Raw genomic sequence first — 27713 nt, 5'->3', positions numbered from 1 at the left:
CTTACTTGCTGTGGGAGGAGAAATAGGGTCAGATAGGTGGAAGGACTAACTTCCAGGGTACCAAGAATGAAGGATGGTCCAAGTTCTCTTTTGTTATTAAAGAAAAGACCACCACCTGGCAGGCCTGCCCTGCCGCTTTGAAACTTGGAGCGTTCTAAGGACTGTCCAGCTGTGACTGTGCTGTGGGTGCCATCTGCTGGAAAAATGGGAACTGCACCCTGGCTCTGGGCCCGTGGGAAAGACCGGGTGTGACGTGTGGATGCCTCTTTGCCTGCTCTCCAAGCCTCAGTGATTCCCCAGCTTCAGGACATGTTCATTCCTCCAGCTGTGAGGAGACCATCTCCCCTATTCCAACCCGTTAGTAAAGATGGATTGAGAACACAGTGGCTATTAACAAAGAGGCCCTTGCTGGGAACCTCTCCCCCTTGTCCTAGATATGGAGGGGCCGGGGTAAAAGACAAAAGCTGAGCATAAGTGAAGAAATTTTCCTCAGACACCATAGCCAGGCCTCTCCTGCCCACTGCTTTTGATATTTCCAGGTGGTGGAGGGGAGCAGGGAGGAAGGAAGGCAAGATTCACCACTCCTTACTTTAGAAGCAGTGTGATGGAGAGAAAACAGAACCTCAGAAGTATAAGGTCCTACTTCTACCCTCCCTGCTGTGTGCCCTCTGGCAAGACCTCAGCTCTCTGGGCCTCAGCTTGCCCACTATATCTGTATAACAGGGAAAACACCAACCACACCAGGGTTTTATCGAACGTAACATGACACGTGGTGGACTTCCACTCAGTGAACCACACACAGCCAGGCGTGGTCTCCCGTCTTTATTGATGTCTGATTACAGCACGGTTCTGGGAGACCAAGGGCAGGGGTGAGTCACATGCGTCTCTGCCCCACTCAGGGTGGGGCAGGAGGAACAGGTGGCAGGTCTAGGAGACCATGGATACGGACTTCACATGAACAGGGCCCACTGTACAAATGCAAGGTTGGTATTTACAAGAAAGGAGGAGAGAAGTCACCTGAACTTGGGCCTTTCCTGGGACAAGGTGGGGTGAGAGGAGCCCGAGGAGAGGAAGGGGCAGGGAACCTGTCTGGGCTCTCTTCTTATGACATGACAGCAGCAGCCCTGAGCCCCTCCCCATCTGCCTTCCACCCACCACTCCCCGCTTGTCACAGCGGAGAGGCCTCTTGCGCCTGCAGCTGGGCCAGTGCTGGGAGGGGAAGTGAGGGGAAGGACTCTGCTAGCAACGCAGTCCTACTGGATTCTACTTCACCCCCACCCACTGTGCGCCCTTGACCCCAACCCAGCTGATCCCTCCTGCCTGTGCTGAAATGATGCATCCTGGAGGTGCTTTGCTGGCAACACCTCAAAGCACTTTACAGACATTGGTCGGATGGGGCCCCCCAGCCTCAGGGAGAGGAAGGAGGCAAAGGGCTCAGACCTCAGCCAGAGCAGGTAACAAGCCCCAGGGGCCGAGACCAGTCCCAAGCTCTCCAGGACCCCAGGAAAGGCCTCCTCTCGGCCCCCAGTCCCAATGGCTCCTCTGTACCCCAGTCGCCATTTCAGAATGGGAGAGAGGGAAGACTGCAGGGGCTGGGGCTGGGGACAGGGCTGAAGCAATGTAGGTCTGGGGTAAAGAGGCCGACCCCACCATTCCCAGACCCTAGAAAGATACCATGCCCTGAAGGAGCCGACTTCCCTCCCCACACATAGGGCTCTGAAACCCCCCAGCTTTCTATCCTATTCCAGCCCCTCCCAGGGGAGGAAAAGGGGGACCCAGACCTTCCAGCTAAGATCTGGGGTGGGGGGCTGAGGGAACCCCCAAAATGTATTGCTTAGAAACTTGGAGGCAAAAAGGATGGGGGAGGGTCCAGGGGGCTGGCATCTCTGACCCTCTCCCCAGGCCCTGGGAAGCCTCCGGGAAGCACCCCCTTCCCAGCCAGCCATCTGGCCATTGGGGGAGTCCAGGGGCAGGGGCATGGACACAGTGAGCACTGGGAGCCTGAAGTTCCCCAGTTTTGCTGCCGGGAGATTAAAGTGCGCCCCAATGGGTGTCGGGTGGGGAGGACCCTTCCCCCAACCCCACAATCTCTGGCATTTGGCCTTTGGGTGGGTTGTCTGTTCCTCAACCTCCACGCTCCCTTGGAGCAAATGGGGGAGCCAGTCCCGATGGATGGTGTTGATGACATCAAACACTCTGAACTCAATGAGGACCTAGGGAAAGAGGGAGAAGCCTCAGTGCTCTGATCTTTGCCTTTATCTCCAACCTGACACCCTCTCCAAGCCCCACCCGGATCCCCACTCAGTCCCACACATAGTTGTGTAAAACATGCCGTGCAAAAGAGTGCGCCGCCACGGTGTGAGCAGGGGCTGCCAGCGAAGTCACACCAACTGACCACACAGAGACTTGTGCCCTGGCTGGTTCCTCTTCCCAAACCCTCACAAAGGTGCTCTGCAGGCTGGCTGCAGCGGGGCTCAGGCCCCACCCTGCTCTGAGGAGCTACCTGCTTTCTTCCTACAAGGAGTAGGAAAGAAATGCTGGAAGAATTTCCCTGCTTCCCACTCATGCCCTGGCTCAGTTCTGTGTGTTCACTTCCTCCACTTTCCTGCCTGGAAGGAGGGAGGGAGAGCCTCACATCCTTTGAATTTCAGAGCTGCGACGTTGGACACCCGCTGTCCCTACTCCCGGTACAACCTCAAGACCTGCCCCGCTCCACCACACACTCACCCGGGCCAGCCCCTGGCTAGTCCAGATTCCCATTCTGATTGTGTTCATCTTCGGCGGGGGACGGTGGGGCCTCCTCCTCACAGGGGGACAGCTCGTCAATGGACATCTGGTTGGTGATGCCTGCAGAGGGGCATGAAGGAAGTTGGGACCAGACCAAGAAGTAGTTTCCCCCAGAACCCTAGAAGCATATGGAGAAAAGTAAGGGATTCTCATGCATCTTCCTACCTCCAAGCTGAGCTATATTGAAGCCCTGCTCACCTGGAGAGCGCGCTCCAGCCTTGCTAAAATTCACAACCCTCGGCTCCCACATAAAGGAAGAGCTTTCCCCGCCAGGGCCACCACGTTATGCTAACCTGCAGGAGCACCATTCATAGAACACAGTATGTATAGGGCCACTTGGGTTGTGGAATATGGCCGTCCCTATCCTCTCTCCAGTCCTCATTCTAGAACAGTCCAAGCCAATCAGCTAGCCAGTCCTTTCTCTGATATAACTTTAGTCTGATCAGCTCCATTCCCAACTCTAGGAGTCAAACAAAGGGTTTATCCAGAGGCTTAAGGAAAATGGATCTGCTCCTGCTCCACTAGCTGCCTTCCCCCCCAAGGCCTCATCCCCCACAATGGTACACACCACTTGCTGCCCGTTCCTTCCATTTCTGCTTGTTCTCCTGAATGTATTTGGTCCAAGTGGAACGGAAGCTGACCACGTCAGGGTTGGGGTCTCCCACTGCCACATCCAAAGAAGGCTGGCGCCACTGGAAGCTAGAAGCAGTCCCACCCCACGACTCCAGAGGTGAGACCCAGCCCACTGCAGAACTGCCTTCACAGCTCTCCGAGCGGAGGGGATGCAAGAGCAGGAGGAGGCTTGGGGAGGCTCATCCTCTCTTCCCTCTGCTGGTTACCTCCAAGTCCCTGTCCCTCTCCCCACAATTTCACCCCTCCCGCTCCACCCCTTCCCTCTTACGAGAAGGAAAAGAAAAACAAGATTAGCAGAAAGGCAATGAAGACAGAGCTAATGGAAGAGACCAAAATATGGTGGAGGGGAACACAGGTGCAGGTCACACCCTCCTGGTCCCATGGTCCCATCCTTCCACCCCTGTGTGTGACACGCAGCAAAGGGGCTCCCACCCTTGGAGTAGCCAGCTTTTCCACTGCTCCCACCATGGCTGTACCTCCTCCCTGCCAGTGAGTCCTCTGTGAGTCTAACTTCCCTCCCCCAGAACAAGGAGACCTGGCTACCCCAGCCCTCCTCACCTGGGCTGGTTTTTAGACTTGGAGTCCTCATCCCCCAGGGGCTGGACACTCTTCTCAGCCACATCAGTGAGCACAGAGAATGTGGGCTCCACAATGAAGTCGATGAAACCTGCAGTGAAGAGGGTAACACCATGGCGATTTCTTCCTTGGAAGGCTGGGTAGTGCATATGGCTGGCATGGCTGTGACTCGGCTGCGTGTAAAACAGAGTCACCTGGGGTTGTAAAGTTCCCAGTGGGGGCAGCCTTTGGGTGATGTCTTGTGACCCCTGCAAACTCTCCACCATCACACTCCCCACGCCCCCAGCCTTCCACCTCAGGACCCCACACTCTAGCGTATCAGGCTTGCTTTTACAGGAAGAATGGTTTTGAGGCATGGAGACGGGGTAGTCCTGGCCCGGGCCCAGACAGCATCCTTTCCCCTTCCCAATCCTTTCCTCCCTGCAGGAAAGGACACTCACCAATCTGGGACTGTGCCACAAGAGTGGAAGTGCGATCACACAGTGGAGAAAAGGGCAGGCCCAGCTCTGCCTCCTTGTCACCCTGTGGGAGAAGACAGGGTGGGAAAGCTGGAGAGGATATCTTAGTCTCCAAGATCTGGGGTGCAGTTGGGGGTGGTAGGAGGTAGTGGGAGAAGAGGAATGTCTGTGCCTGTGACTGGCAATGAGTGATAATGCAAATGGGATGCACCTGTCGTTAGCTATTGCTCAGCTTTTAGGACGATGACATTTTAACCCACAGGTGTTGGGTCAGGATAGAAGCTACAGGTAGCCGAATGAAGGTCAGGAGTAGGAGTAGGGAAGGCGGAGCACATAGGGGAGAGAGGGTCCCACGGGCAGGGGGTGGGCAAAAATGCCATGCTACCTGGCGGAAGAATTCCTCCATGAGAGCCTTGGTCCAGCGGCTATGAACCAACCACTGCTTGGTTGGGTGGCTGATGTCAGCAGCATGGAGCAGTAGAGACAGGGCCTTGGACTTGTCAATCCTGGTTGAGGCAGATGGAAATGTAAGGGAGACTGATCTTTTAGGAAAAGAAAGCCTGAACCATCCCTAACTTCCCATCTCATGTCCTCTCTCAGATCCTCTCAGGTAACTTCAATCACCTTCTGAGATTACACACACACACACACACACACACACACACACACTCATATATGACAGGAAGCAGCTCAGGCTCTTTGAATCAGAGGTCTAGGTTCAAATCCTCACCATACCTGTCACACACTTGCTGTATGACATAGAGCAAGTTACTTAAAATTTCCATATTTCATTTTCCTCAATCCTAAGTGGAAGTAGTAACAGAATCTGCCACATAGAATTGTTCTGAGAATTAAATGTCGTACAATATATAAGTATTTAGAAGAGTGTCTGGCACATAAGCGCTCAGTAGATGTTATCTATAATTATTATTTTCAAGTAATGATATGCTCTAACGCTACACACCCTCCCACACGTGGACACCATCCAGTAACACACACCTTCAGGACACACACAGAGCCTGTTCTCTCTTACACATAGTTAGATACTCCCACCCACTTTTAAGCAACATTAGATGTAATTATAGCATTTGTTCTGTGCTTTTTCTTTAACCTCACATGACTCTCTCAATGGCCTTATTAGAGCAGAAACTGGTAGCAAGCTCTTGAAGAGGGAGGCATATCATTTTCACATTTCACAGATAAGGGAACACGTCCAGAAGGATTGAAAGATTTCCCCAGCATTCCAGGGTAAGCCCGTCCTGAAGCTGAGATGAGGATGCCCATCTCAGACTTTTAGCCTAAAGTGCTCTCCCCTAGACCAGCTACCTGGGCTGTACATACACCCTGGGCCATATGTGCGCGCGCGCGCACACACACACACACACACACACACACACAGATACGCTCGGCTATCTGGAACCAGAGAGCTTCTACATCCAGGCAAAGCCTCGGCATACCAACTACCCATGTGTATGCCCCCAACTCACATAGCCCTCACTCTGGCCTAGCCCTGGCCACACCCCACCATAGGCCACCTCTCCAGCTGCTGCAAGGCCGTCTTCATGGACTTCACTTGCTGGAAATGGCAGGACATGTCTGTGGCCAACACCGTCTCAATGACCAGGGCCCGCAGCTCTCTGAATGGACAGAACCAGTAAAGTGATAAGCCCACAACACCTCTAGGCAGGAGGCCCAGGAAGTGGGAAGAGTGGGTTGGGGTAACGGGGTGTTAGGGATGCCCACTTATGACATCTGCTCACACAAACTCATCCTTGGTGAGGTTGATGAAAATGTTCATCTCGTCGTCCTGCATCATTCGGAAAACAGAGCTGATGTGGTGATTCTCTAGCACTGAGCGATCATTGTATAGGATGGCACATTCTGACCTACAAAGCCAAAGGTCATCGTGTTCATCTCTCTGTAAATGAGGACTCTGGCAACCTGCCCACCTCCACTTGGCCCCCCCTGCCCTGCCATGTCCCACCCCTCACTTGGTCTGGATGTGGAAGCTGTTGGTAGTGCCTGTGTGCTCATAGTCGTGGATGGCTGCGGCAAAGATGATGGCCAAGATCTCGATCTCCGACAGGCAGTGCTGGGAGAAAGAGACGGAGGATGAGAGGCGTCTGACCCCCTTTCTTGTCACTGCCCACAGACCTCCACACACAAGCTAGACCACTCAGGCCATCCCTTTCTTCAAGGTCAGCTCTTGAGCTAATGCAGCCAGGCGTCCCAGTTCCTGGAATGGCCAAAGACCTTCCTCCATCCCAACCTGCAACATTCCCACTGCATCCCAGCATACATCACATAAAGTTTCTGGTCTACCCAGAAATTCTCTAGAGTAAGTCCAATTTGACTCTGAAGACTGTGGGATGCCAAAGGAGAAGAACCAAAGAGAGAAGGGAAATCGGAGTATAGTCTAGATGTCCCAGGTCGGCAGCCATGAAACCCTAAATCACACAAGAGTGATCTCCAGGGCACCTACCACCATCCCTGTGCGGAGCAAGAAGCAGTGGACTGTCTGGGTAACATCAGCGGCATGGATCTGGTTGTGGTAAGGGTTCTTGTACTTCCCATAGCCTGTCTCCAAAGCATCCAGGAAAGTCATCAAAAACACAGTGGGAATCTGCAGTCAGAGGGAGGTAATCGAGATACACATTGGGTCTGAAGGAATGGCAGGAGGCCCAAGACTGAGATCAGCAATGCCATCTTTCTTTAGAAGGCAGTGTGGCTTAGGGAGAGAGCACAGGCTCAGCAGTCAGGTGAACCTGGGCTCACATCCTGGCTCTACCACCTGCTGACTGTGTGACCTTGGGCAAGTCACGTGCCTCTCTATGCCTCAGCTACTTAATTACAGATGAAGATAACACCACCTACCTTGAATTTAATGAGATAAGTACAAGGCACTTAGTAAGTGCTCTCTATAAAGTAGCTATAATTATTATTATTTCCCTAGATATTTTTAAGAAAAAGAAAGCAAGCTCCCCTCCTACCTTCCAGCCACCCCACCCCACCCCAATCCAATACCATCGAGAAGGGCTCAGAAGCAGGGGGAAGGATAAGATGATGTAGAGAGGACCCTTCCAGCCAGATGTGGATTACCCCCTTCTCTGAGAAGCCACACACACACACACACACACACACACACACGTACGCTCCAGGAGCCAGAGCTCTGTCCAGCTATTCTCCATTCTGTCCCTGTCCTGCGTAGGCCCTTGGAGTATGTCTGCCTCCTTTGAAGGCTTGGGCTGTCAGAGGACAAGGTTTGTGTCTGCACCTGTCCCTGGATCTCCTGAGGCTGGGAGAACGTAGTTCAGGACCTGGGGAAGCATCTGTAGCGATGAGCGATAGTGATGATATACAGAAGACACGCCACTCGTCAGTCAGACCCTAACATCGCCCACCCCCACCCCTGGAGGGCTGTGCCCCAAATTCAGGGAATTTTAAAGGACTGTTTCCAAGACAACTGCCATTGCTTTTGTGTTGCCATGGTGTCCCTGGAGGGAAGGGAAGGGAAGGGGAGGGGAGGAGCAGGGGAGGGGCTGGGTGCTGGAAAGGAATGCGGAGCTTGAGAAGGACAACTCCAACTGGGGGCTCTACAATGAATGAACACTAAAGCAGTAAGTGCCCCTCTCTCTCTAACTGCCTTGGAGGAAGGCAGACTGGGGCTGGGCCAAACCCAACCTGATGCAATTATTCTTAGGGTCTCCCCAAAACCGTCCTTCCAGGTAAGGAAGCAGAGTTTAAGAGAAGCTGGTGTCTAGAATATATCTGAAAACCAATTTGGAGAAACATGAGCTGGGAAAAATCTTATGAAAAAGAGGACCCTGCTGTTTTCTGTCCTGGAGAGGGCAGGATTGACGGGGGAGAAAAAGAAACTGCAGAAGGACAGGCCTCAGGATGGCACTGAAGAAAATCCCCACTAAGCATCTCAGGAAAGTTCTGGAAACCTCTTGGGAGTTGTTAAAGCAGTCAGGGTGGAGGAAAGTCTTCCATGCTCCATGGGTCTGTTATAGTGAAGTGGAGGCAGAGGATGGCGGGATGATCTTCCAAAGACCTCTGGGAGGGGCCCCTCCAACTGGACTCCTTGATTCCCCCCAAATGGATCCCTCAGAACACACACATTTTCCTCCACTCTAACATTTGCCCGCCCCCGCCTAAGTGATAACCAAATATCCCTACTGCGACTCTTCAATCCCCCCTCACCCTCCACTTCTAAGTGCGGAAGTGGTTTTTCCATGTGGAAGTGGTTTTTTCCAGCCTCTATCCCCAAAAGACGCTCCCTCCTGGCATAGGATCTGGAGGGGACTTTAATGCCATATTCTTCTTAGCCAAGCTGCAGAGCAAATGGAGATCACACACCCTCCATCTCCTCATATAGCCCTCCCCAGCCCTGCCAAGAGCCAATCCTCTCCATAAAATTCCTTGGACAGGGACTAGTGCTAGGGAGCGGGGGAAGAAAAATGGCCAACTTTGTTCCCTCCCCGCACCCCAGGAAACAAATGTAGAGACTCTGATCCCAAAGTGCTGACAGCATCCGGACTCTAGACCCCCAGTGTCCACAGGCAGGAGGCAGGACAGCTGAAACAGGGACGTGAACATCGAGTCAGCCTGGTGAGGTCAAGTTAGGGGGAAATGCAAAGGCGGAGAGAGCAGAATCCTAGGCTAGATGATTGCAGACCTAGAATCTTCCCCTAGCAGGCAATAAATGGAGTCAGAGGCTGGCACTGTAGCAAATGAAAGAATGGTTAGACTGGGGTGGGCATGAGCAGACTTCCCCGACAGGCAGACTACGTGAGGGAGCCTATGGAATCTACTTGATGGGACTCTTCTAGCACAGGAGTGACAGGAGTGGAGAATCATGCCCAGAGGCAGGGGTATGATGCTGTCCAACCTTAAAGCGGCTGATGAGGTTATGCCGAGTCAGCAACTCAAAAACAATGGTCCTCAGAGCGTGGTCATCTGCTGTCCGGTTCAAGGAAAAGACATCAAAGCACCAGAGGTCCAGGTTCTGTGAAGAAACAACAAACTAAGCAGGGAGATTCCCGAGGGGAGCATCCCAGAAGCAGCAAGGGTTGCAATTAGACTTCAGGGAGGACTTCCCAATGACTGCAGAGTCTTGGGAAACAGGTAAACAAAGAAGTGGTGAAATGGGCCTTTCTTCCTGGATATGTCTCACTATGGGAGAGACAAGAACTGCAGGAGTTTGCCTCTGGAGTGGGCAAAATTTGTTTTGAGGAACATGAGAACAATCAAAAGAGAAGGCAAAAATCACCCCATAAACAGAGTCTGAAAGTCCAAAAGACCATTTCCATCCCCCAACCTTCTCCCCTTTCCCAAAAACCCAGGGATCACCTTGAGACAGTTGAGGACCGCAGTGGAATAGGTGGGGCCCACAGAGGTGTACGTTCTCCGGAACATCCTAGAGGAGGATAATGAGAAGAGGCCCGGGTATAAAGGTCTGATCAGGTGGGCATGTGGCCCCATACTGCGGGGGGGGGGGGGGGGGCTGGACAAAGAGGGACGCGACTAGAGGCAGACCGAGGGCGAGCGTGGGCGAGCCTCACCGCTCCACGAAGATCCCAGCCTGCACAGCGTGCACGATACTGCGGAACTTGGGCTTCTCCTCGGCTCGGCGGCCTTTGGCCCGAGCCTGCTGGGTGAAGGTGGAGGCCAGCCAGTCCCGCACCTCCGAAGGCACCGCGTCTGACCGAAGCTCCTGCAGCTCATCTTCCGTGTCCAGGATTTGCCTGAGGCCCCAGAAGGGGCATCACAGAGGAAAGACAGCAAGTGCTTGCACCACCTAGAAAACCTTGGGCCCAGCCACACCCCACACCTCAGTAACTCTCAGACCAGCTCTCCCTTCTCCGGAGCTCCCTCGCCTTTCTCTCACTATGGCTTTTTATTTCTGTTTCTCTCTCTGATGACCCCAATAACGAAACAAGTCACTAAGTGACTTGTTTGTGAGGTAGTGAGCATCCCGACTCTGGAAGCGTTCAAGCAGACACAGGAATACCACTGTCAGGGATGCTATAGACCAGCAACCCTGTCCTGCAGAAATAAAATGCAAGCCACATATAAGTAACTTTAAATATTCCAGGAATAGGTAAAAAGAAACCTGTGAAATTCATTTCAATGATAAATTTTCTTTAACCTAACACACCCAAACTATCATCCTTTTAACATGGAATCGGTATAAAATATATTGATGAGATATTTTATTCTTTTTTCCAAAGCTTGGAAATCCAGCACATATTTTACAAATACATACCCATCTCACTTCACACTTGCCACATTTCAAACCCCAATAGCCACGTGTGACCAGTGGCTCCCCCATTGGGCAGCGCAGATCTGGAGAGATTCCACTGTGGGAAGCAGGTTGGGACTAGATGAGCTGTAAGGTAACCACCTTCTCTCCTTCTTCCCATTGTGTCTGTCTCTGTCTCTGTCTCTGCAACCCCGTGTCTGCTCACCTGCCTCTTCATCTCTGCCAATATTTCTACCTACAGCTCTTTCCACCTGCCCCTGCCCCTCTGCCTTCCTGCTCTGGCCCTACCACAGTGTCTGACTCCCAGTCCCTGGGTCTCTGTGTCTGGTATCTGCCTCCTCTGTGAGCAGGTCTCTCCCCAAAGCCCAGCCTCGCCGCCGTGACCACTCTCACCGAGTCTCGTCTATGTAGACGGCCTCCAACAGGGAAGCTGTGTACTCCAGATTTTTCTTCAGCTCCTCAATGTTGACCTCCCCATTCTCCAACTGCTTCACCATGTAGCGGAGCCTGGGGAACGGAGGGGGTGGGGGGACAGACATCCTGCTTAGGGGCCGCTACCTTGTCATAGGACTGGATACCTTTCATAGAGTTCATTTTACACACACAGCTTCAGTCTTCCATAAATCATTCATCATTCTAACAGTAAGAATAATGGCAGCTAATGTTTTTCATCTCAGGCTACTGCTTCTGCCTGTATTAAATTTATCTACCCCAAAGTTTAATCCCAGGATTTTCCTGACTCCACCTTCCCCATCCATCTCTGACCTCATAAAACCCGCCTTTAGTTTGTGTTTCCTGAACACTCTTGTTTAGATTGCCCGGGGCCCAGCAGAATTAGGCAGGTACAAGCCCCTGGTTGGGGGGGATGTTTGGGGGATGGTCTTTTCCACAGTCTAAGTAACCAAGAGATGAAGCTGCTTATTTCCCCTATGAAAGAGGTCTCTGGGATCGACAGCAATCAAGAGTAGCTAAGATTCTTTCATTGTCTCTTGGTCGTGGTGTGTATGTGTGTGTGTGTGGTGGTGGGGGGTACATGTCCATAGCCCCTCTGTCCCTGGCAGGGATGGCAAAGACACAGAACAAAGAGCAATCTGAATGCTTTCAGCTGGCCTCACTCCATCCAGGCAGAGCTAATGGATTATGATTTCCAGAATCCATCAACCAGGACAAAGCAGGATTAACCCCTGCCTGCCCAGTGTCAGAGAGAACCTCTGGCAAAGGGTGACTGTACCCATCCCCTACCTCAGCCCTGCAGCAGCTTCCCCCAGAGCCAAAGTGGTGGAGGTGGGGCCAGGGGTCTCACGGAGGGGATTCTTTGCCCGACGGGACAATCCCTCATAGTTTGCACTCATGAATTCTGGGGGTTTGTGACTAAGTGGGAGGCTTTTTAGAAGTCTGGTGAGTCCAGCCCAGGCAGTCACAAAGCAAACAATGCTCTCTGACTTTAGATGATTATAAAGAAAGCAATTAAATATTCCCCTCTTGCTTCTTCCCCCCGCCCCTCCCCACCCATCTAAAACCAAGATGGGGGTGAAATGGTGGCCATCACTATTCCCAGCTAAGAGGGGCTTCAGAAACCCAAGGTCACCCTCTGAGTCAGGGAGGAGAACAGAATGAGTCAGGGACCAGAGGCTGAAATTAGCATCGATTCCCAGGGCTGCTGAGGAGGGAGAACAATGGCATTCCTGAACAGAAGCAGCTCTAGAATCCCGGGGTCTCAGCAGCTTTGGAAGAGGGGTGCCCAAAATAGTCAGCCCCAGGAAGCATCACAGGCCAACTCTCACCTCAGGTGCCAGCAGTCCTGGCCAAGACAAGTCTGAATACAAATGGGGCAGAGGGAAAGGGGGGAAATGGGAGGGTGACGCTGCAGCCTCCTCAGTGGACTGTCTTCAAATGCCACTTCCAGGCTTCCTACTGAACACGCTCCATGTAGAAAGAGCGGGTCGTTTAACAAGAAAGAGGCAGGGTTCAGTAAACCTCAGACTCAGCTACATCTTCAGTAGGAATAGAGACTCGACAACAGAAAAGGCTTTCGAGCCAATGAGCTAGAAAGGGGGGCCTGAGCCAGCAGCTCCCAGACTGCCTGCCCAGAGATCACAGAACAAAGAGGTACACTCTGCCTTTGGGGCCCAGACTCAGCCGGGCTTCCCTCTCCTGGTGATTCCCTGGAGCCAGGAGCCCTCAAATCTGGGAATACACAATCCAGGAAGAAAGGCCTCTGGTCCCATCTCCCCACCACGCCCCTACGCCCCACAACCACCCCCACCCCACCACCCCGGCTCAGATTCCTATCCCAGGCCTGATCTTCGACTTTGGTCAGCCCTTTCCATAACTGAAAACTCTGTCCCTAGGGGTCAATGCTTTCTGTCAAAGTTTCTTCCTCGACTGCCCCCCCTCCTGAGACACACATCCCAGCAGACTCCCAAAGTGAACAGTCAAGCCCACGGGTGCTCATTTGCATGTATTCGTATAATCACTAACAATGCTGCCAGCTCTACATTTTAAACAGCAGTTTCTCTTGCTTTATCTCATTTTATCCTCACAATGGGCCAAGCGGGAGGGAGGGAGGCAGGAAGGAATTGCTATCCCTATTTCCAATGCAGAAACCAAGGCTCCAGGCAGGTCTGGGAGGCAGCAATCCTGGATTAAAACCTGTCAGTTCCTGGCTCTGAGCCCTTGGGCCAACCACTAATTCTCAAACACTACGTATCTATAAAAATGTGGCCGGTAGACCACTGGCATCAGAATCACCTGGGATACTTATTAAAAATTTAGATTCTAGGAGTCACTGCACACCTATTGAACCAGAATGTCTGAGGTATGGTCCAGGGATCTGCTTAACAAACATCTGATGATTCTCACGCACCCTAAAGTTTGAGAACCTTTATTTTAGAGCCTCGATTCCTTCATCTGTGAAATACGTAGTGAGGACGATAATAAATCACCTGTGAAGGGCTATTAATAAGAGGATTAAATGAAATAATATATGCAAAAGGCCTGGCATATACAATGGGTCTCTATAAATGTGATTTGAATTGGAATTAACTGACCAGTGTCATGCTGGCCCTAACCCGCTCACAGCTCGCTCCCTTCAAATTCAACAGTGCCTGCTTTGTCTATCCCACGTCCAGAAGAATGAGTCTAGTTTGGACGGAGGCTGGTAATTAGGAAGCCGTCTAACAGAGGAAATAGAAGAATGATAATGGCCATGAGCTCTCCTTTACAATTACAAACTTCATTTGAGCCTCACAATCACCTTACGAGTATAAGGGAGGTTGAGTGACTTGTCCGAGGTCACACAACTTGTCAATCTCAGTCAGATCAGCAAGCCTACAATTCACACCGCCAGAGTTTTAACTGTGCCCCAAACACCAAAGGTGTTGGGCAGAGGAAGCTCAATCATGTAATTAACTTGGAGAGAGGCTGAAACCCATTCCATCACAGCTTCTTCAGTCTTAGTCGTCCATCCTTCATGAGGTGTTGCTGTCTGTCACCCCATAGTAGACTGTGAGTATCTTGATGGCACTGACAGTGACTTATTTATCCTGGCTGCTATAAGCACACAATATGTGCTCAGTAAATGGTCATTAAATAAATAAAAGGGAAAGGAGGCAGATTAATTGAGGAGCTATCTGCCAGAGCTCACAATTGAGACCTCTGAGCCAGCGCTTCTCTCTAATGGAAACCCTGGGGAGAAGAGTGAGATCTAGGCTGGCTTTCAACACAGCCCTCCCTCCAAGTTCCTCCTTCCTCCACCTCTAGATCTTGTCCAGGAGCTCTTTTATAGCTCCTGTTGAAATCCGAACCCAACACAATCCAGACACCACAAGGAGGGAGGGAAAGAAAAATTAAAGAATATATTTGATAAATGGGGAGTCCAAAAGGGGAACCTAGACTCGGTCAGCTGGAAGGATCCAGGTGCTTAACTTCACCTTCCTGAAGTTATATAACTCCCCCGCAGTGCACTTTCTGACCTGGCAGCAGCCTCTCTGATTCTAAAGTCCTTCAGAATTAAGATCTCCCCTGACGCACCCAAAGTCCTCACCTCATCATTCTTCTGCAGGAAGTCCTACTCCCCCACCCCCACCTCAGTTTTAATCCAACCCCTCTGGTTCAGTCCTCAGAGAATCTGGCAGGGAATGGTCCCTTTCCCTGTGAAACAGAACGCTCTCCCCTGTCCAGTTCTCACCCAGCCCTAAGAAAACTGGAAGCTTCCCCAACATTCCTGCCACCTGCACCCCTAAACCTATTTCACCACCACCACTTCTTTCTCCTTTACCTTCAGTCCCTGCACCATGGGAAAAGCCTCAGATCCTGAACCCTGGAAGGCCCCGTGTCTCCTAGCTCTGGGCAGCCAGCTGGAAGAGAAGGTTCTGGGCAGTAATAATCCCAACACCACAGAGGAGCTCAGCTTCCCCAGCCCCAACCAATTCATTTCCTTTGATCACTACATGGCTGATGATCTGGCAGTTTCCAAATATCTCTGCCAGTTCTTCCAGAACTCACACCCCCAAAGAGATCACTGTCAGTAGGGGCTCAGCACAGGGCAGGCTCAAGCCAAGGGCTGGGAGCTGTGAGAAGAATCCGACCTCCCTTTTGGGTTCTTAAGACAAGATGAAGAGATTTCAGAGAAATGTGAGGTCCTAAGGAAAATGTGGGGTCAGGAAGGAGAGAAAAGGGGGAAATTCTGCTAAATCACCTGCCACAGTCAAGAGGAAGTGATAAAAAGGAAAGGGGATGGATAAGGGAAGAGAATACAGGGCAAGATGGATGAGGTACAAGGCAGAGAAGTACACACACACACACACACACACACACACACACACAGAAGGCGCCAAAAAAACATATACACATTTTAAGAAAGGGAAAAACTGTATTAAAATTGTAATGGTCAATATATACCGATAACAAAAGATGAATGCAAGTCACATTTGACTTCTGCAATTACAAGAGGTGCTCAAAGTGGTTACCATCAGCATAATTTTAATATTTTTTTTTACTTTCTTAAAATGTAAGAAAGTATATATATATACTGCCAAGTTTTGATCCCTTCCCTCCACCAAATGACAACTGGTGGACACACATAACCTGGCCTCCTCCGCTCTCCCTTCCTCCTCTCTGACACCTACCTGAGGATGGGGCCCTGGAGGTGGCTCCTTTGCACAGCAACAGGGTTTGCCATAGGGAATCAAAGTTTCCAACTTCAGAGCATCAAAGTGCAGCCCCCAGGACCCAGCACCCCCTCGCCCCCAGGGGAATGACTCCCTTTTGGGCTGACTTCCTCCTCCAGGTCTCAGCAGAACTGAGTGACTGACCATACGGAATTTTGGGAAAGGGAACAGGAGGAGCCTGGCTGGAGGAAGAAGAGACTGATGAGGCAGAGACCCAGCCCTCAGCAACAGGGTGAGAGGCCACGGGAAAAGTTTCACATCTGAATCAGACTGAAAACAAGAATCCGTTCTCAGAAGAATCCCAGAAAGGACAGAAATAGCACAGGCCAGCCCCTGCTCTGAGGAGGTGGGGCTCCTCCTTGAGAAGTGGTTAGCAGGAGTCGCAAGGGCGCAGGGACAAGGAACCATCCTGAATCTGTTGTGGAGAGAAAGTCTGCAGTGGGAAGGGAAGAGGCTCTGCAAGCGCCCACCAGAGGGGCTAAGACAGCTTCAGCTCCCTTCCAGGGTCTTTTCCCCAGGGCAGTTCTTCAAAATGACCTTTAACCCACCTGAAAGAATGGAAGCAAGACAGGAAGAGAATTAGAAACTGCAGGGGACGGTTTGCTGAAGCTAGGGATCAGGGGATCCTTACCTAGAGACCCTCTCAACCAGGAGGGAAACCCTCATCCCCCATCCCGCATCCCAAGCAGTGAATGAAAGTCAGGAAGACTTGCTCACAGAAACCAAGAGATTAGGCAAGTTATGTTAGCACTCCCAGCCCCAGTTTTTTCATCTGTAAAACAGGAATTGTGGGATAATTATGAATTAACTGGAGAGAGGTCAATCCAGCCCAAAGGAAGAAGAGAAATGACAGGATGGCCAAGGAGAGGCCTGGGGTCCGAGACCCCCCCTTTCTCGTCTCCAGGCTTTGCTCTTGCTCAGGTAGAAGAAGCAAGAACCTAGCCTCTGCGGCGCGAACTGGACGTGCGCATACAGCCCCAGCCCACCTCCGGATTGGCTGAGAGATGACGTCACCAATACAAGTGCATTGGGGCTGCGATTGGTCAGCTGAGGAGTTGGGCGGGGCTAAGGAGGAGAGCACCGGGTGAAGACAAATGCATCCAGGGCTGTGAGTTCCGCGACTACAGTCTCCTAAATCTAGGGTCTCCGGCTGTGGGTAATATGGAAACTAGGACAGGGGATTAGTTGGAGTGAGTATGAAGGAAAAAGGGAAAAGAGAAGAAACAAGCCAAGAGCCAGGATTTTATGACAGGAAGTCTTTCCCCACCACCACCACCACCCCCCCAAACAGGGAGAAATTAAAATACCTTGTGACTGTGCCAAAGCCTTGAAGGATTATAAACAAATGAAGTTTAGGAACCGGCTGTTTCTCAGCTCCCCTGACTCTGGGACAAGTGGAAGTGGGCTTCAACAGCAATGCGAGGAATGGAGGTTAAGTATCTACAAGTTGTTTTCTAGTGAACTAGTAGCCATGAGGCAGGACTACTGCAGTTTGGAGGAAAGGAAACCTGCACTCTCTGTGTCTGTCTCATTCTCTGTGCCTCCAACACGCACACACACACACACACACACACACACACACACACACACTGGTTAGTGTTTTCAGAAAGAAAGGACTAGACCCAGATTCATAGAACCAGAACTGCCTCCCCAGAGGGATAAGTCATTTGGCCTACTCTGTAGACATGCTTGCTTGGAGGAAGGGATAGGTATGGAGGTGGGAGTGGAGGCAGGTGGTAGCCAGCTGTCCACAGCCTGATACAGCAACAAACAAGCCAGGCCAGCTCCCCTCCCTCCCCTAACTTCAGGCCCACTCTAGGCCCTGCCACCCTAGCCAAGTAGGCACTAACCTCAACCCTCTTACTGAAAAGTAGAGATTTCTTAGACTAGAAAAGCTTTGGAGAGGATATCAAGTCCATCCCTCTCCTCTCTTGCCCAGTAGAACCAAAGCTGGTTGGACAAATGACTGCTTACCACCTCACCCCCACATACATACAAGCCACACCACTCATCCCAACTTTTATTATTATTTATTATTATTATTAACTGTTCCTAATAAGGGAGGATAGTGGTCAACCACCATCCCTTCCTGGGGAAAAACATGTCACACATATCCACTCACCCGCACATACACACACACCCCACTACCTCTGTCCAAGCTAAGGAGACTGTCCCCTGGGTGAGAGGCAGGGCATAGATGTGATGACCCCTGCAAAGAGTCCAGCACGGATTTTCCTTTAGCTTTTAAATTTAGTTTTAAAGTAGCAAGGAGCCCGGTGACCATGCCTCCCTCCTGGCCCATCCCAGCTTTCCCCACCTGCACTGAAGGATGGGAGTTGGGATGAGATGAACAAAGGGTAGGAGACACTGCCTAGGTCAGAGGAGAGGGGTGTGAGGGAGGGGAGAGGCGAGGGGGAGGGGAGGGTGTTGGAGAAGGATTAACTGGCTGATCTCAAGGCTCTAAAATCTCAGAAGTTGAAAGAACCAAGGAAATCATCTAAATCCAACAAGAAAGAAGACATGGTGCCTTAAAACCAGGTGCCTTCTGCCTAGACTTTATCACTATGTGAGACTTTGGGCAAGACACTCTGAGCCCTAGCTTCCTTGTCTGTAAAATGGGTAAATAATCAAATGAACCCACGTGAGAGCACCTTGAGAACTATAAAATGATGCATAAATGCAAAAAAATTATTATTTAGTCCAAGCCTTTATTTAGTTAGTTCAACAAATGTTCATTAAGAGTCCGCCATGAACAAGACCCCTGATGTGGCAAAGCCCTGCCACCGCCACTCTGGATGTCTGGGACTTGTTTCTGGCTCCTTATTCCACAGGGGCCGGGAGGCAGAGGAAGCAGGAGCTGGGGAACATGCAGAGCATGGAGCTCCAGAAGCCAAGAGCAATCGGCTCTCCACCCTACCCAAGCACTTGTGCTCCCCTCACTTCCCTGGCTTCCCATTGCTATACAGGCAGCCCCAGTTCTTGCAGCTGGCTGGGCACAGCGGCGGGGGTGGCTCCAGAGATAAAAATAGCCCCCCTGGTGGCAGAACTGGGGTGCCATCCTGGGAAACGGTAGGCTTCAGGTTGACATGGCAGCGGTCTCTAGGCACTGGTCAGAGGAGCTGGGTGGAGGGAGGGTGGGGAGAGAATGGGGCAAGGCCTATGGAAGACTAGGGGATAGTAGGGGAAGGAGAGAAACCAGGTGAGTGGAGGGAGATGAGGGAGAGGAGCAGGAGTTAGTAAGGGGGCAGGGAGGGAAGGAAGGGAGATTTCAAAGGTGATCTAGAAGAGGGTCTGAGAAACACTGAAGAAGAGGGAAAGGAGTCAGCTCTCACTTTGCCTGTGTCTAAAAGCAAGGCCTTCTTTGCCTCCTGACCAGAAGCCCTTTCTAAAAGGTGTTCCTAGCAACAGCCCAGCACAGCTCAGGTCAGATGAGGAAGAGGGTAATCTAAGCAGCTTGAGCCTAGCCCGGTCTAATAAGAACCCAATATCCAGGCTCCCAGCCCAGCACACAAATGAGTCACTTCTCCCTCAGGCTTCAGCACTTAAGGGGGGGCGGGGGGGGGCGGGGGGGATGGGCAAGAAAGTCAGGTCAGGAGGAAGGCAAATCAGAGAGCAGGCTCCCAGGACCCAGTCCAGAACTCTTTCTCTGGTTCACTTGTCTGCCCCTCTTCTCCCTCCCTGCACTATTTAATTCTGCTCATTAACCACCTCCACATGGACCACCCCACCAGCCCTCCAAATTACATCCCAACAGATGTTTCCAGCAGATGCCCTGCTTCCAGGGGGCCTAACAGATGTTAAAGGCGGCCTAGGATGGAAGTGAGTTGGAAGCTTGACATGGGACTGACTGCAGGTGTGATAGGAACAACAGTAAATTGTGGATCAGTGGAATTTGGGTCTGGTCCCAGCCCTGCCCCCTATCTTACCAACTATCTCTGGGCATCAGTTTCCTCCTCTGTAACATTTTATAGTTCTCAGATTCAGTGCCTGGGTAGGATGCCTGGGTCTCAATTCATCCTGAGTTCAAGTTCATTCTGACTGGCTCACTGCTTCCCCAAACTCATCCCTAACCTGATGCGTAAAAGAGGAGAGTGGCTTTCTTCTTTATCATAGAAAGGTCACAGTCTAACCTCCATGAACTTTCCAGCAAGTTCGCCTGCATATCTCTCTTCAATCCATCTTGCTGCAATCAAAACAACAGCAAATTTTCTTGGCATTTCAAATAAAAACAGGAAGGAAGAGAACAGGCCAGACAAATAAGTCTTTGGGGTGAGTCTCTGTTGCAATTTGATTTATTTTATTTATTTCAGATTGGAATTTCTAAAGCTACTGCTTGGTAGAGAGATGGTCAGGGTTTAGGGAGCTTGGCAACACTGTTGGCAGGTGTGCTCACTCAGCCCAGGCCTCAAGAAGTTTCCAAACAAGGTGAGCATAGAGAAGTAGGAAGATGGTGCCAAGTTAGATATGCAAGAGCAGATAAACAGGGGAGCAGGGGAGCCAAGGACTAGGACTGAAAGGAGAAGCTTCTCTAGCCCAGGCCCTGCCTGCCAGAGAATCACTAAGTTCCCTGGAAGCCAAGCTCCCGTCTCAACCTAAATGGCGCCAGCACCAGCTGACAGCCTCATCATCCCACTGCAGCCACCGTAATTATTTGCAAACCTGACTGCTCATCGCAGCTGTGGAATCAACTGACCTGGGAGCCTGGCTGTATCCAACAGCGTCACCTGAAACCCCCCTTCCTTTCTAGCTCTTCTCCTAGCCTGTGCCGCTATGCCTCCCCTGCATACGCCCTGGCCTTTTCCCACCAAGCCCGCTTCTCCACCAAAACCCCATTACTGCTCTCTCAGTGGACTTCTGCTAGGTCTGGGATGTTAAGCAGAATCCTAACCTGGTGTTTTCTCCCAAGACAGGGATAAGCTCCATAGATGCAGCAGGAGCTGAGGGGAGAGGAGCAGTTGCAGGACTTGGGGGGGGGAGGGGGCAGGCAGGGCTATTAGGTGCAGAGGGGGAGGAGCACTGGCATTAGGGACCTCTGCATTGAATGGGCAACATCGCAGCAGACTTTCTTCCCCCTCAGTTCCCGTCTTTGCCCCACTCTGTTCCCAGGATTCTCTCTCTTTTCTCTCAGGCCATGAAGTCTTCCTCCCTTAGGAGACAATCTCATTATCTAACAAATTCCAGTCTCCCAGTTGTCTCACCTGCACCCCACCTGCTGCCCTGGTTTTGTCCCTCTTTCTCTGCTGCTGTCCTGAACAGGTTGGAAAATAGCTACTCAACTTCCATATGTGAGAAAAATCAGCCCCCAGAGATCCAAAGGCAATTATTTGTCTTCCTCCCGAGTCACTGGGAGGATGAGGTCACGGAAAAGGGGAAAGAAAGGACTGGCAGAATACAGGAGTTGAGGCCAGACTCCTAAGGCCACCCCAAAGGGTGCCTGCAGCAAACTTACCCTGCACCATCTCCACAATAACACCTGGGTGGGGAGAGCCCAGGGGTTTTCTGACTCTTAGCCAAGATGAGGGGAGGGTAGGAGCACTGAAGGCCAAGAGCGAGAGGCTAAGTCAGAGGGAATGGGGGGAGAGAGAGAGGAGGTGGAGGAAGTGGGATGTGAGAGCAAAATGGAGTCTAGCAGAGAAAGAGGAACCAGAGAAAGATGGAAACAAAGGAGGGCAAGGACAGAGGAAAGGTTGTAGAAAGAATCAAAGAAGAGGAAAACAGAGGGAGCAGAAACATAGATGATTCCTTTAAAGATTCTAAAGAGAGGGAAGGTTCCAGACTCCTCCATCCCAGTCTGATGGGAGTGGCCAAAAAAAGAGGTGAAGGTGGGTAACAACCACTCACTTCACTGACTTCAGGAACTTCCCGGGCAGCAGGCAGGTGGAAAATATCTAGAGACATCCAGGCTTCTCTCCTACTGAGTTTCTCCCCTGGCCTTCCAGTCCCTAGCATCCCCAACCTACTTCACTCCCCTCCGGGCAAAGGTGATAAATGCAAGTTCAAATGTGGTCTCTCCACTCTCCATCTTTGCAACGGGTCTCCTTGGGCTCCTGAGCAAGCAGAGTGATATTTGGGTTCTAAGGGACTTAAGAGATTTCCTAAAATAGGATGTGGCATAGTAGTCATATTACCCCCAGGTCTGGGAGCTGCAGATAACATCTCAGTTTTTTCCTTTTCCCTTCTCAGGAGCCCTTCTTCCCCCTCAGTTCCCACCTGAGGATAAATGCCAGAGGGGAATTCCTCCAGTGCCTGCAGAGCTCGTCAGGGGCCGTCCCTGGGCTCCCCACACCCGCCATGTCTTAGACTGCAATTGCTCCACCCACTTCTAGTTTGACCACTGGGAAAAGAAATGATAAGAAATAAGACACTCTCTTTTTTTAACCTCAGTGGCCCACACTCTTTCTAGGACATCCCTTCTCTAGTCCCACCCAACTCTCTATTCTCTCAGCTCAGACACCTGCTTCACCAGTTCCTGACAAGCATTCATCAACAAGAATCTTCCAAATCATGTCCCAAACACCAGGACTCAAACGTACTAAGTAATTCATATTCCTGCCTCTTGGATCTTTATTTTCTTCCCATCCAAGCCAGTGGTGACCCTTGCATTCTCATTCCCCTGCCTCTTCACACAGCAAACTCTCCCATGCTGAAAGAACTCCAGATTTCATCATTTAAAAGCCACTTTCACATGGTTGATATAAAATGAAGAACTGAGATTCAGAGACACTGTGTGACTTCATGATCATGCAAAGTGGAAACATGAACTCAAACTCAAATCTCCCAATATTCCCAATGTTCTTCCACTCCCTCCCGGCCTCCCTCCCGGCCTCCCTCCCGGCCTCCCTCCCGGCCTCCCTCCCGGTCTCCCTGATTCCCTCCAGCCACCTATTCTGACCAGAAGTTTGTGAAGTTCTTCCTTTGGTTTGAACTTCATTTCCCCTATCTTTGCACTTTCCTTCCTCTTCCTGCAGGAATTTTCCATCCTCTACCTCCCAGAGATGCCTCAGGTAAGATAAAGCTGATGGAGGAAATAGAGACATGGAAGCCATCTGATGGGAGGAGTATAAAACTCAGGGAGGAGAGATTCCCTCTGCTGTGGTTGGAAATAAAGGAGGAAGGGCTAATCTGGGGAGGAGGGTACTAAAAATCATCCCACCAAGGCCTGGGAGAAATGATGCTCCTTTTTCTCCAGAGGTCAAGGGAGCCACTGTTTATCCTGCAGTCTTCACAGCAGCTCCATAGCCATATGCAGAGAAAGGAAGACAGCGTCATCGTTTTCAAAACTAGCAAGAGCCACCCACAGAAGATCACTCATGGGACATGCACAACATGAGGACAAAAGGTGGGATAAGTCAGTGAGACACCCAGTCCAGTCCCTCAGCGTCCTCCTCCTGCCCATTTGATCTCCCAAGGATTGTCTGAAAATATGAATACGTTGCAAACACATACACAAGATCACATATACATATTATCCCATTACCTACACATATACTCACATACATCTCATTCATACATAGGCCATTTCAGGCATCCAGCACACCTGAATTCAGCATACCTACCTAACATATTTATTATCATGCATGCCATTTATAAACATAAAAACAAAGAGACATCGTCATAGAGCTCTGACTCCACAAACTGTCCCCGGCACGCACATTAACCTTTACCCAGACACACATGTATACATGTCAGGCATTCACAATCATTATGATACATCTCGTTCACACATCCAAATAACGTCGTTTCTATGTCCTCTGTAACTCCTTCAGTTCCAGGCTCTGTTCTGAGGTACTCAAACCCCACGCCTTCTAAACATCATAACAACAACATTTCTTCCACCCCCATTGCCTACTCCCCGGTCTGCACACAGGAGCACATGCCCCCTAGAATCAGTCAGAACTGGGCTCCTTGACATACACACGTATATTCATTAATTCATTTGTTCATTCTTTTATTTACTGAGTGCCTATTATGTTCCAGTACCACACTAGATGCTGACGAAACAAAGATAGGCAAAAATAATCCCCAAGTGAGTCCTTGCTCCAGCTCAGCTGTAATGACCTTGAACCACAGCTTAGGATACTGAGCCAAGACCTTGAGAATCCTGAGTGTGTACCATGTGGAGAAAGAAGAAAAAGGGATTGTGTCTATACTATCCCAAAGGAAGAGGGAAGTTCTGTCTGTAAAATTCCAGGAGAAACGGGAGCAAGGAAAAGAGAGTGGTGCTTGTACTGTCCTGGGAGGTAGAGAACTCATATATATGCTTTTCCTGTGTGTGTAACCCCCAAAGGAAAAGATTAAGCAGAAACCAGAGTGGTAGAATTTTACCACTTGGGTGGGTATAGCAAAATGAGGAACATCCACTCTCCACTCCACTTGATGGAGTTGAACCAAATCACAGGCTCCATAGGAGCAGGGACTGTGTCCATTTTGTCCATCACTATATCCCCAGCATCCAGACATCACCTGGCCCGCAGAAGACACTCAATTAATAGTTGTTGAATGAGCTAAGGGTGGCTAATCAATTCCTGCTGATAGTTTTTCTTGATTCCCAAAAGATACAGAAAACCCCTTCTACTCCCACTGACCTTTCCCCACACCCCCCTGGTCTCAGAGAAGGAGAGGCAGGCAAATCAAATCCTTCATTTTAGGGTGAGAGATACTGAAAATCATCCTCATCAGCACATCATCTCCAGACTGCCTGTCCCAGCCTTTCCTACCTCATTCTGAGTCCGCTTAGTTAGGAAAATTTTCCTGCTAGGTAGAGGTAAAATCCCACAGTTAAAGACTCTCTAGCTCATATGTTCCAGATTCTGAATTTATCTTTAGCAGAGTGCTAGTGTGAGAAACAGAATTCCTGGATGCCCTTCCCAAGAAGAAATTGCCCTGAGGAACTATATTATACAGGCATTTTCACCAGAGGCAAAAGCCCCACGCCTGAACTCCCCAAGACAGCCTAGATGTCCTACATTAGAAATTAAAAGAGTAGTTAGGAGGGGGTGGAGGGAGATATAGTATATGCTGAGTAGGGGAATCAAGGAATATATACTATATTCCGTCTGCTTTCATTTCTATTCAGTACCCAGTCCTGAGATAATCATGTCCACCATCCCCCCTATTTTCAGACTAAACAACCCCTTCCCACTCAGGCCCATTTGGAAACAGGTGGAGACTGGGGTTAGACAAAGAGGTGTTCTAATTCCATTTAAAAGAGAGAATGCCTTCTTCGTTCACCTCTTCAGAAACCACTGAACACTGAGAGTTAGGGAGTTTCCCGCTCCTACCCAGCAAAAGTCCTAAATCCTTTTATTTCCCTTCATCTGACTGGCAAAGCCTCCCCAATCCCCAAAAAGGGCCAAATCCCGTAAGCCATCAACTGGAGGTCTGCCTTGATACCGCGATCTTCCTCTGCTTTGAGAAAGTGAGATTGAGAATCTGTTCCTGGTGATACATAATAAGGAGATGGTACTTTTCTGGTCAGTTATTCCACAGGGTGCACTCTTACAGTCCCCAGTGCTGAGCTGAGTGAAGACCAGAATAACCTAATCCATACGACTAGTGGTCCCCGTCCACCATCATCTCGTGTAAGGTCATCTCAGCTAACACATGTCGTAGGGGCAGCTGCCTCTACTCCCATCTCTCCCCAGGTTTCAAGGCCTCCTCTGGGGATCCTCTTCTTTCACCATTGAGAACTTCTCACACTAAAGGAAGAAATAGCAATTTGTTTCCAGGAAAGCCTTTTGGTTAGAAAGGTGTGGGAGATAGTGAAACAGGTAAAAGCTGCTCTTTTGCAGGGCCTGCGACCTAGAATGGAGGCAAGGGAAGTATACGATAAGCCATTAGTGCTATGGGGAAGCCATCCCGGGACACTTTAAGTTCTCCCATTTATAGACCTTGAGTCCCTTTCTTTTCCTTCAACCACTTCCTTAACCTGTCCCTCTTCCCAGTTTAGTTACCATTAACAGAGCAGCATTTTCTATTAAGAATCACCCAGGGCTCCTCCCAAGAAAAATCAATTCAATTCGGTTTTCCATTTCTTCATCCCAGAACTCATTCCAAGGCTGCGCTTCAGAGAGCCCGCAAATTGCATTGGCTCGGGGCAGCAAAGGGGGTGAACTGTGAGGCACATTTGGATCCCAAGCCTTGTTGCCACTATGCTTCAGTTCTCCCTCAGGCCTCTCTCAGCAGCTAGTATATAAATCACACCCACCCACCCAGTAAAAAAGGCATCATTTTATCACCACAGGTGAAGTATTTTAAAAACAAAACAATCATAAGCATCTATCCATCTCCTACCCCCATCTCTCCCTCTGTCAGAGTCCAGAAATGGAAAGCTCCAGGGCTCACTATTGAGGATACTGGGTTAAGGGGCTCTGTTTCCTGTATTTCCTCACTAAACATTTACAGCCTCTTTCCTGGGGCCATAGGGAGTCATATCAGGGAGAGGAGCACCTTCCCTTGTTCTCTGCTTAAGAATCAACAGACTGCGGAGGTTACCCGCTGAGCTGACTGGGAGATAAACATGGTGCGTGGCTTGTCTTTGACCAGATCCTCTTCTTCTCTGAGGAGCAGGAAGAAAAGTTCCTTTCCTGCCTCGGGACTGGAGTATGGGATGCCTGAGTCCTTCCTGTCCCCATTTATTCCTCCCCACATACCCTGATCCTGCAATAAGAAAAGATGCCTAAATGTGCTTGGAGATCCTTGGGAGACCCTAAAGCAATAAAAAGGCTTTGACAGTCACCTTGCCCCTGTCAATCATTCTTCATCACCACCTCAGCAAACAGGTAGAGGCTCCACCCTTCACCCCCTCAGACCCCTTCTCCAGATCCCAGGTGGGTCCCCATCATTAATATGCAGAGTGGGTTTCCAGGCCCCAAGAGAGAGGAGCAGCTCAGGTGTGGGGCGCCCCCCACCCCCACCCCATGTAGAATGCAGGAGGCAGAAACGACCAATCCCAACAGAGCGATATATGCCCCACAGGTTGGCACAAGTGTCTGCATGCACCTCTGCATGTGTGCAATCACTACAAAGATCTCTGTGCCCCACAGACACTCCTGTACACACATATTATGTGTCTCCCATCTGCACAACCCCGCACATTGATACGTATGAGTCAGCCTGGCACCTCCTGAATGCTGCCCGGCTGCAGCCCTGCCACACCGCACCGCACATCCTGTGCCGCCTCTCTACGCTGCCTGTGTCACCCCGGGGGGTCCACAGGCACATCCCTAGCTTTGCAACTCCTAAACCTGCTCCAACCAGCCAGCTTGCTCCGCACATGCCTTGCACATGTGGCCTGGCCACTCGTGTCAGAGCAGCTTATTTCCTCGCACCTGCCAACATGTGTGCCAGAGCGAATCCACCAGCCCGGCTCCAGCCGCCACCCCCCACCCCCAGGCTCCCTAAAATCCCTTCCCCCCACTCGGGGCCGGGGACTCACAGCGACCGAAGCTTAATCCACATCTTCTTGCTGGGGGCTGACTTCAGCTCCAGTGCTGACGGGCAATCCGACTCCAGCATCTCGGGAGGGCTGCGAGGGGACAGCTCCATGCTCAGCTTCTGTCTGTGGAGCAGAAGGAGGAGAGAGCACCGCGGCTCAGCCTCAGCCCCCAGCCGGAAGACCCTCACCCCCACACCAGCCCCTTCCCACCTGCGGCTGGCGCGGACCAGCCAGGCCGGTGTCTCTAGGCTCGGCCCAAGCCGGCAGAGCTGCAGTTCCTGCGGATCCTCCTCTCCCGCTGCCCAGCTGAGCTCTGGGTTCCCCAGTCCAAGCTCTCCGCGCCGCCGCCGCCGCCGCGCGCTGCCAGAGCCGCCTCCTCGCGTCTC

General features: G+C 51.0%; 1 protein-coding gene across 1 annotated transcript; it reads right to left on the bottom strand.

Annotated features, from left to right (window-relative positions):
- Window positions 1-803: 803 nt before the first annotated feature.
- PDE1B (phosphodiesterase 1B) lies at window positions 804-27713 on the bottom strand. The gene is made up of 16 exons (XM_019724386.3): window positions 27538-27713; window positions 27328-27450; window positions 11113-11226; window positions 10019-10201; window positions 9807-9873; window positions 9346-9462; window positions 6937-7077; window positions 6446-6546; window positions 6215-6340; window positions 5990-6091; window positions 4840-4960; window positions 4437-4518; window positions 3979-4087; window positions 3356-3486; window positions 2728-2847; window positions 804-2213 (listed from the first exon to the last, which is right to left on the bottom strand). The coding sequence occupies exons 2-15, from the start codon at window positions 27435-27437 to the stop codon at window positions 2744-2746; spliced, it is 1608 nt and encodes a 535-aa protein (XP_019579945.1). The 5' UTR covers window positions 27438-27450; window positions 27538-27713; the 3' UTR covers window positions 804-2213; window positions 2728-2743.

The sequence above is a fragment of the Rhinolophus sinicus genome, chromosome 1 (genome assembly GCF_057876585.1).
Source record: "Rhinolophus sinicus isolate RSI-liver-muscle chromosome 1, RSI-T2T, whole genome shotgun sequence".
In the NCBI taxonomy this organism is placed as follows: Eukaryota; Metazoa; Chordata; class Mammalia; order Chiroptera; family Rhinolophidae; genus Rhinolophus; species Rhinolophus sinicus.
The sequence above is the reverse complement of the archived record's forward strand: the minus strand, read 5'-3'. Positions and strand labels throughout refer to the sequence as shown.

Bases quoted from the DNA above. Each gene is read 5' to 3' on its own strand.
- PDE1B (XM_019724386.3), bottom strand. From the start codon at position 27,437: ATGGAGCTGTCCCCTCGCAGCCCTCCCGAGATGCTGGAGTCGGATTGC. The intron at 6,092-6,214 runs GTGAGCAGATGT...CTGTCCATTCAG, and splicing joins CTCACCAAGGATGAGTTTGT to AGAGCTGCGGGCCCTGGTCA. The intron at 3,487-3,978 runs GTGAGGAGGGCT...GACTGCTTCTAG, and splicing joins AAGTCTAAAAACCAGCCCAG to CTTCCAGTGGCGCCAGCCTT.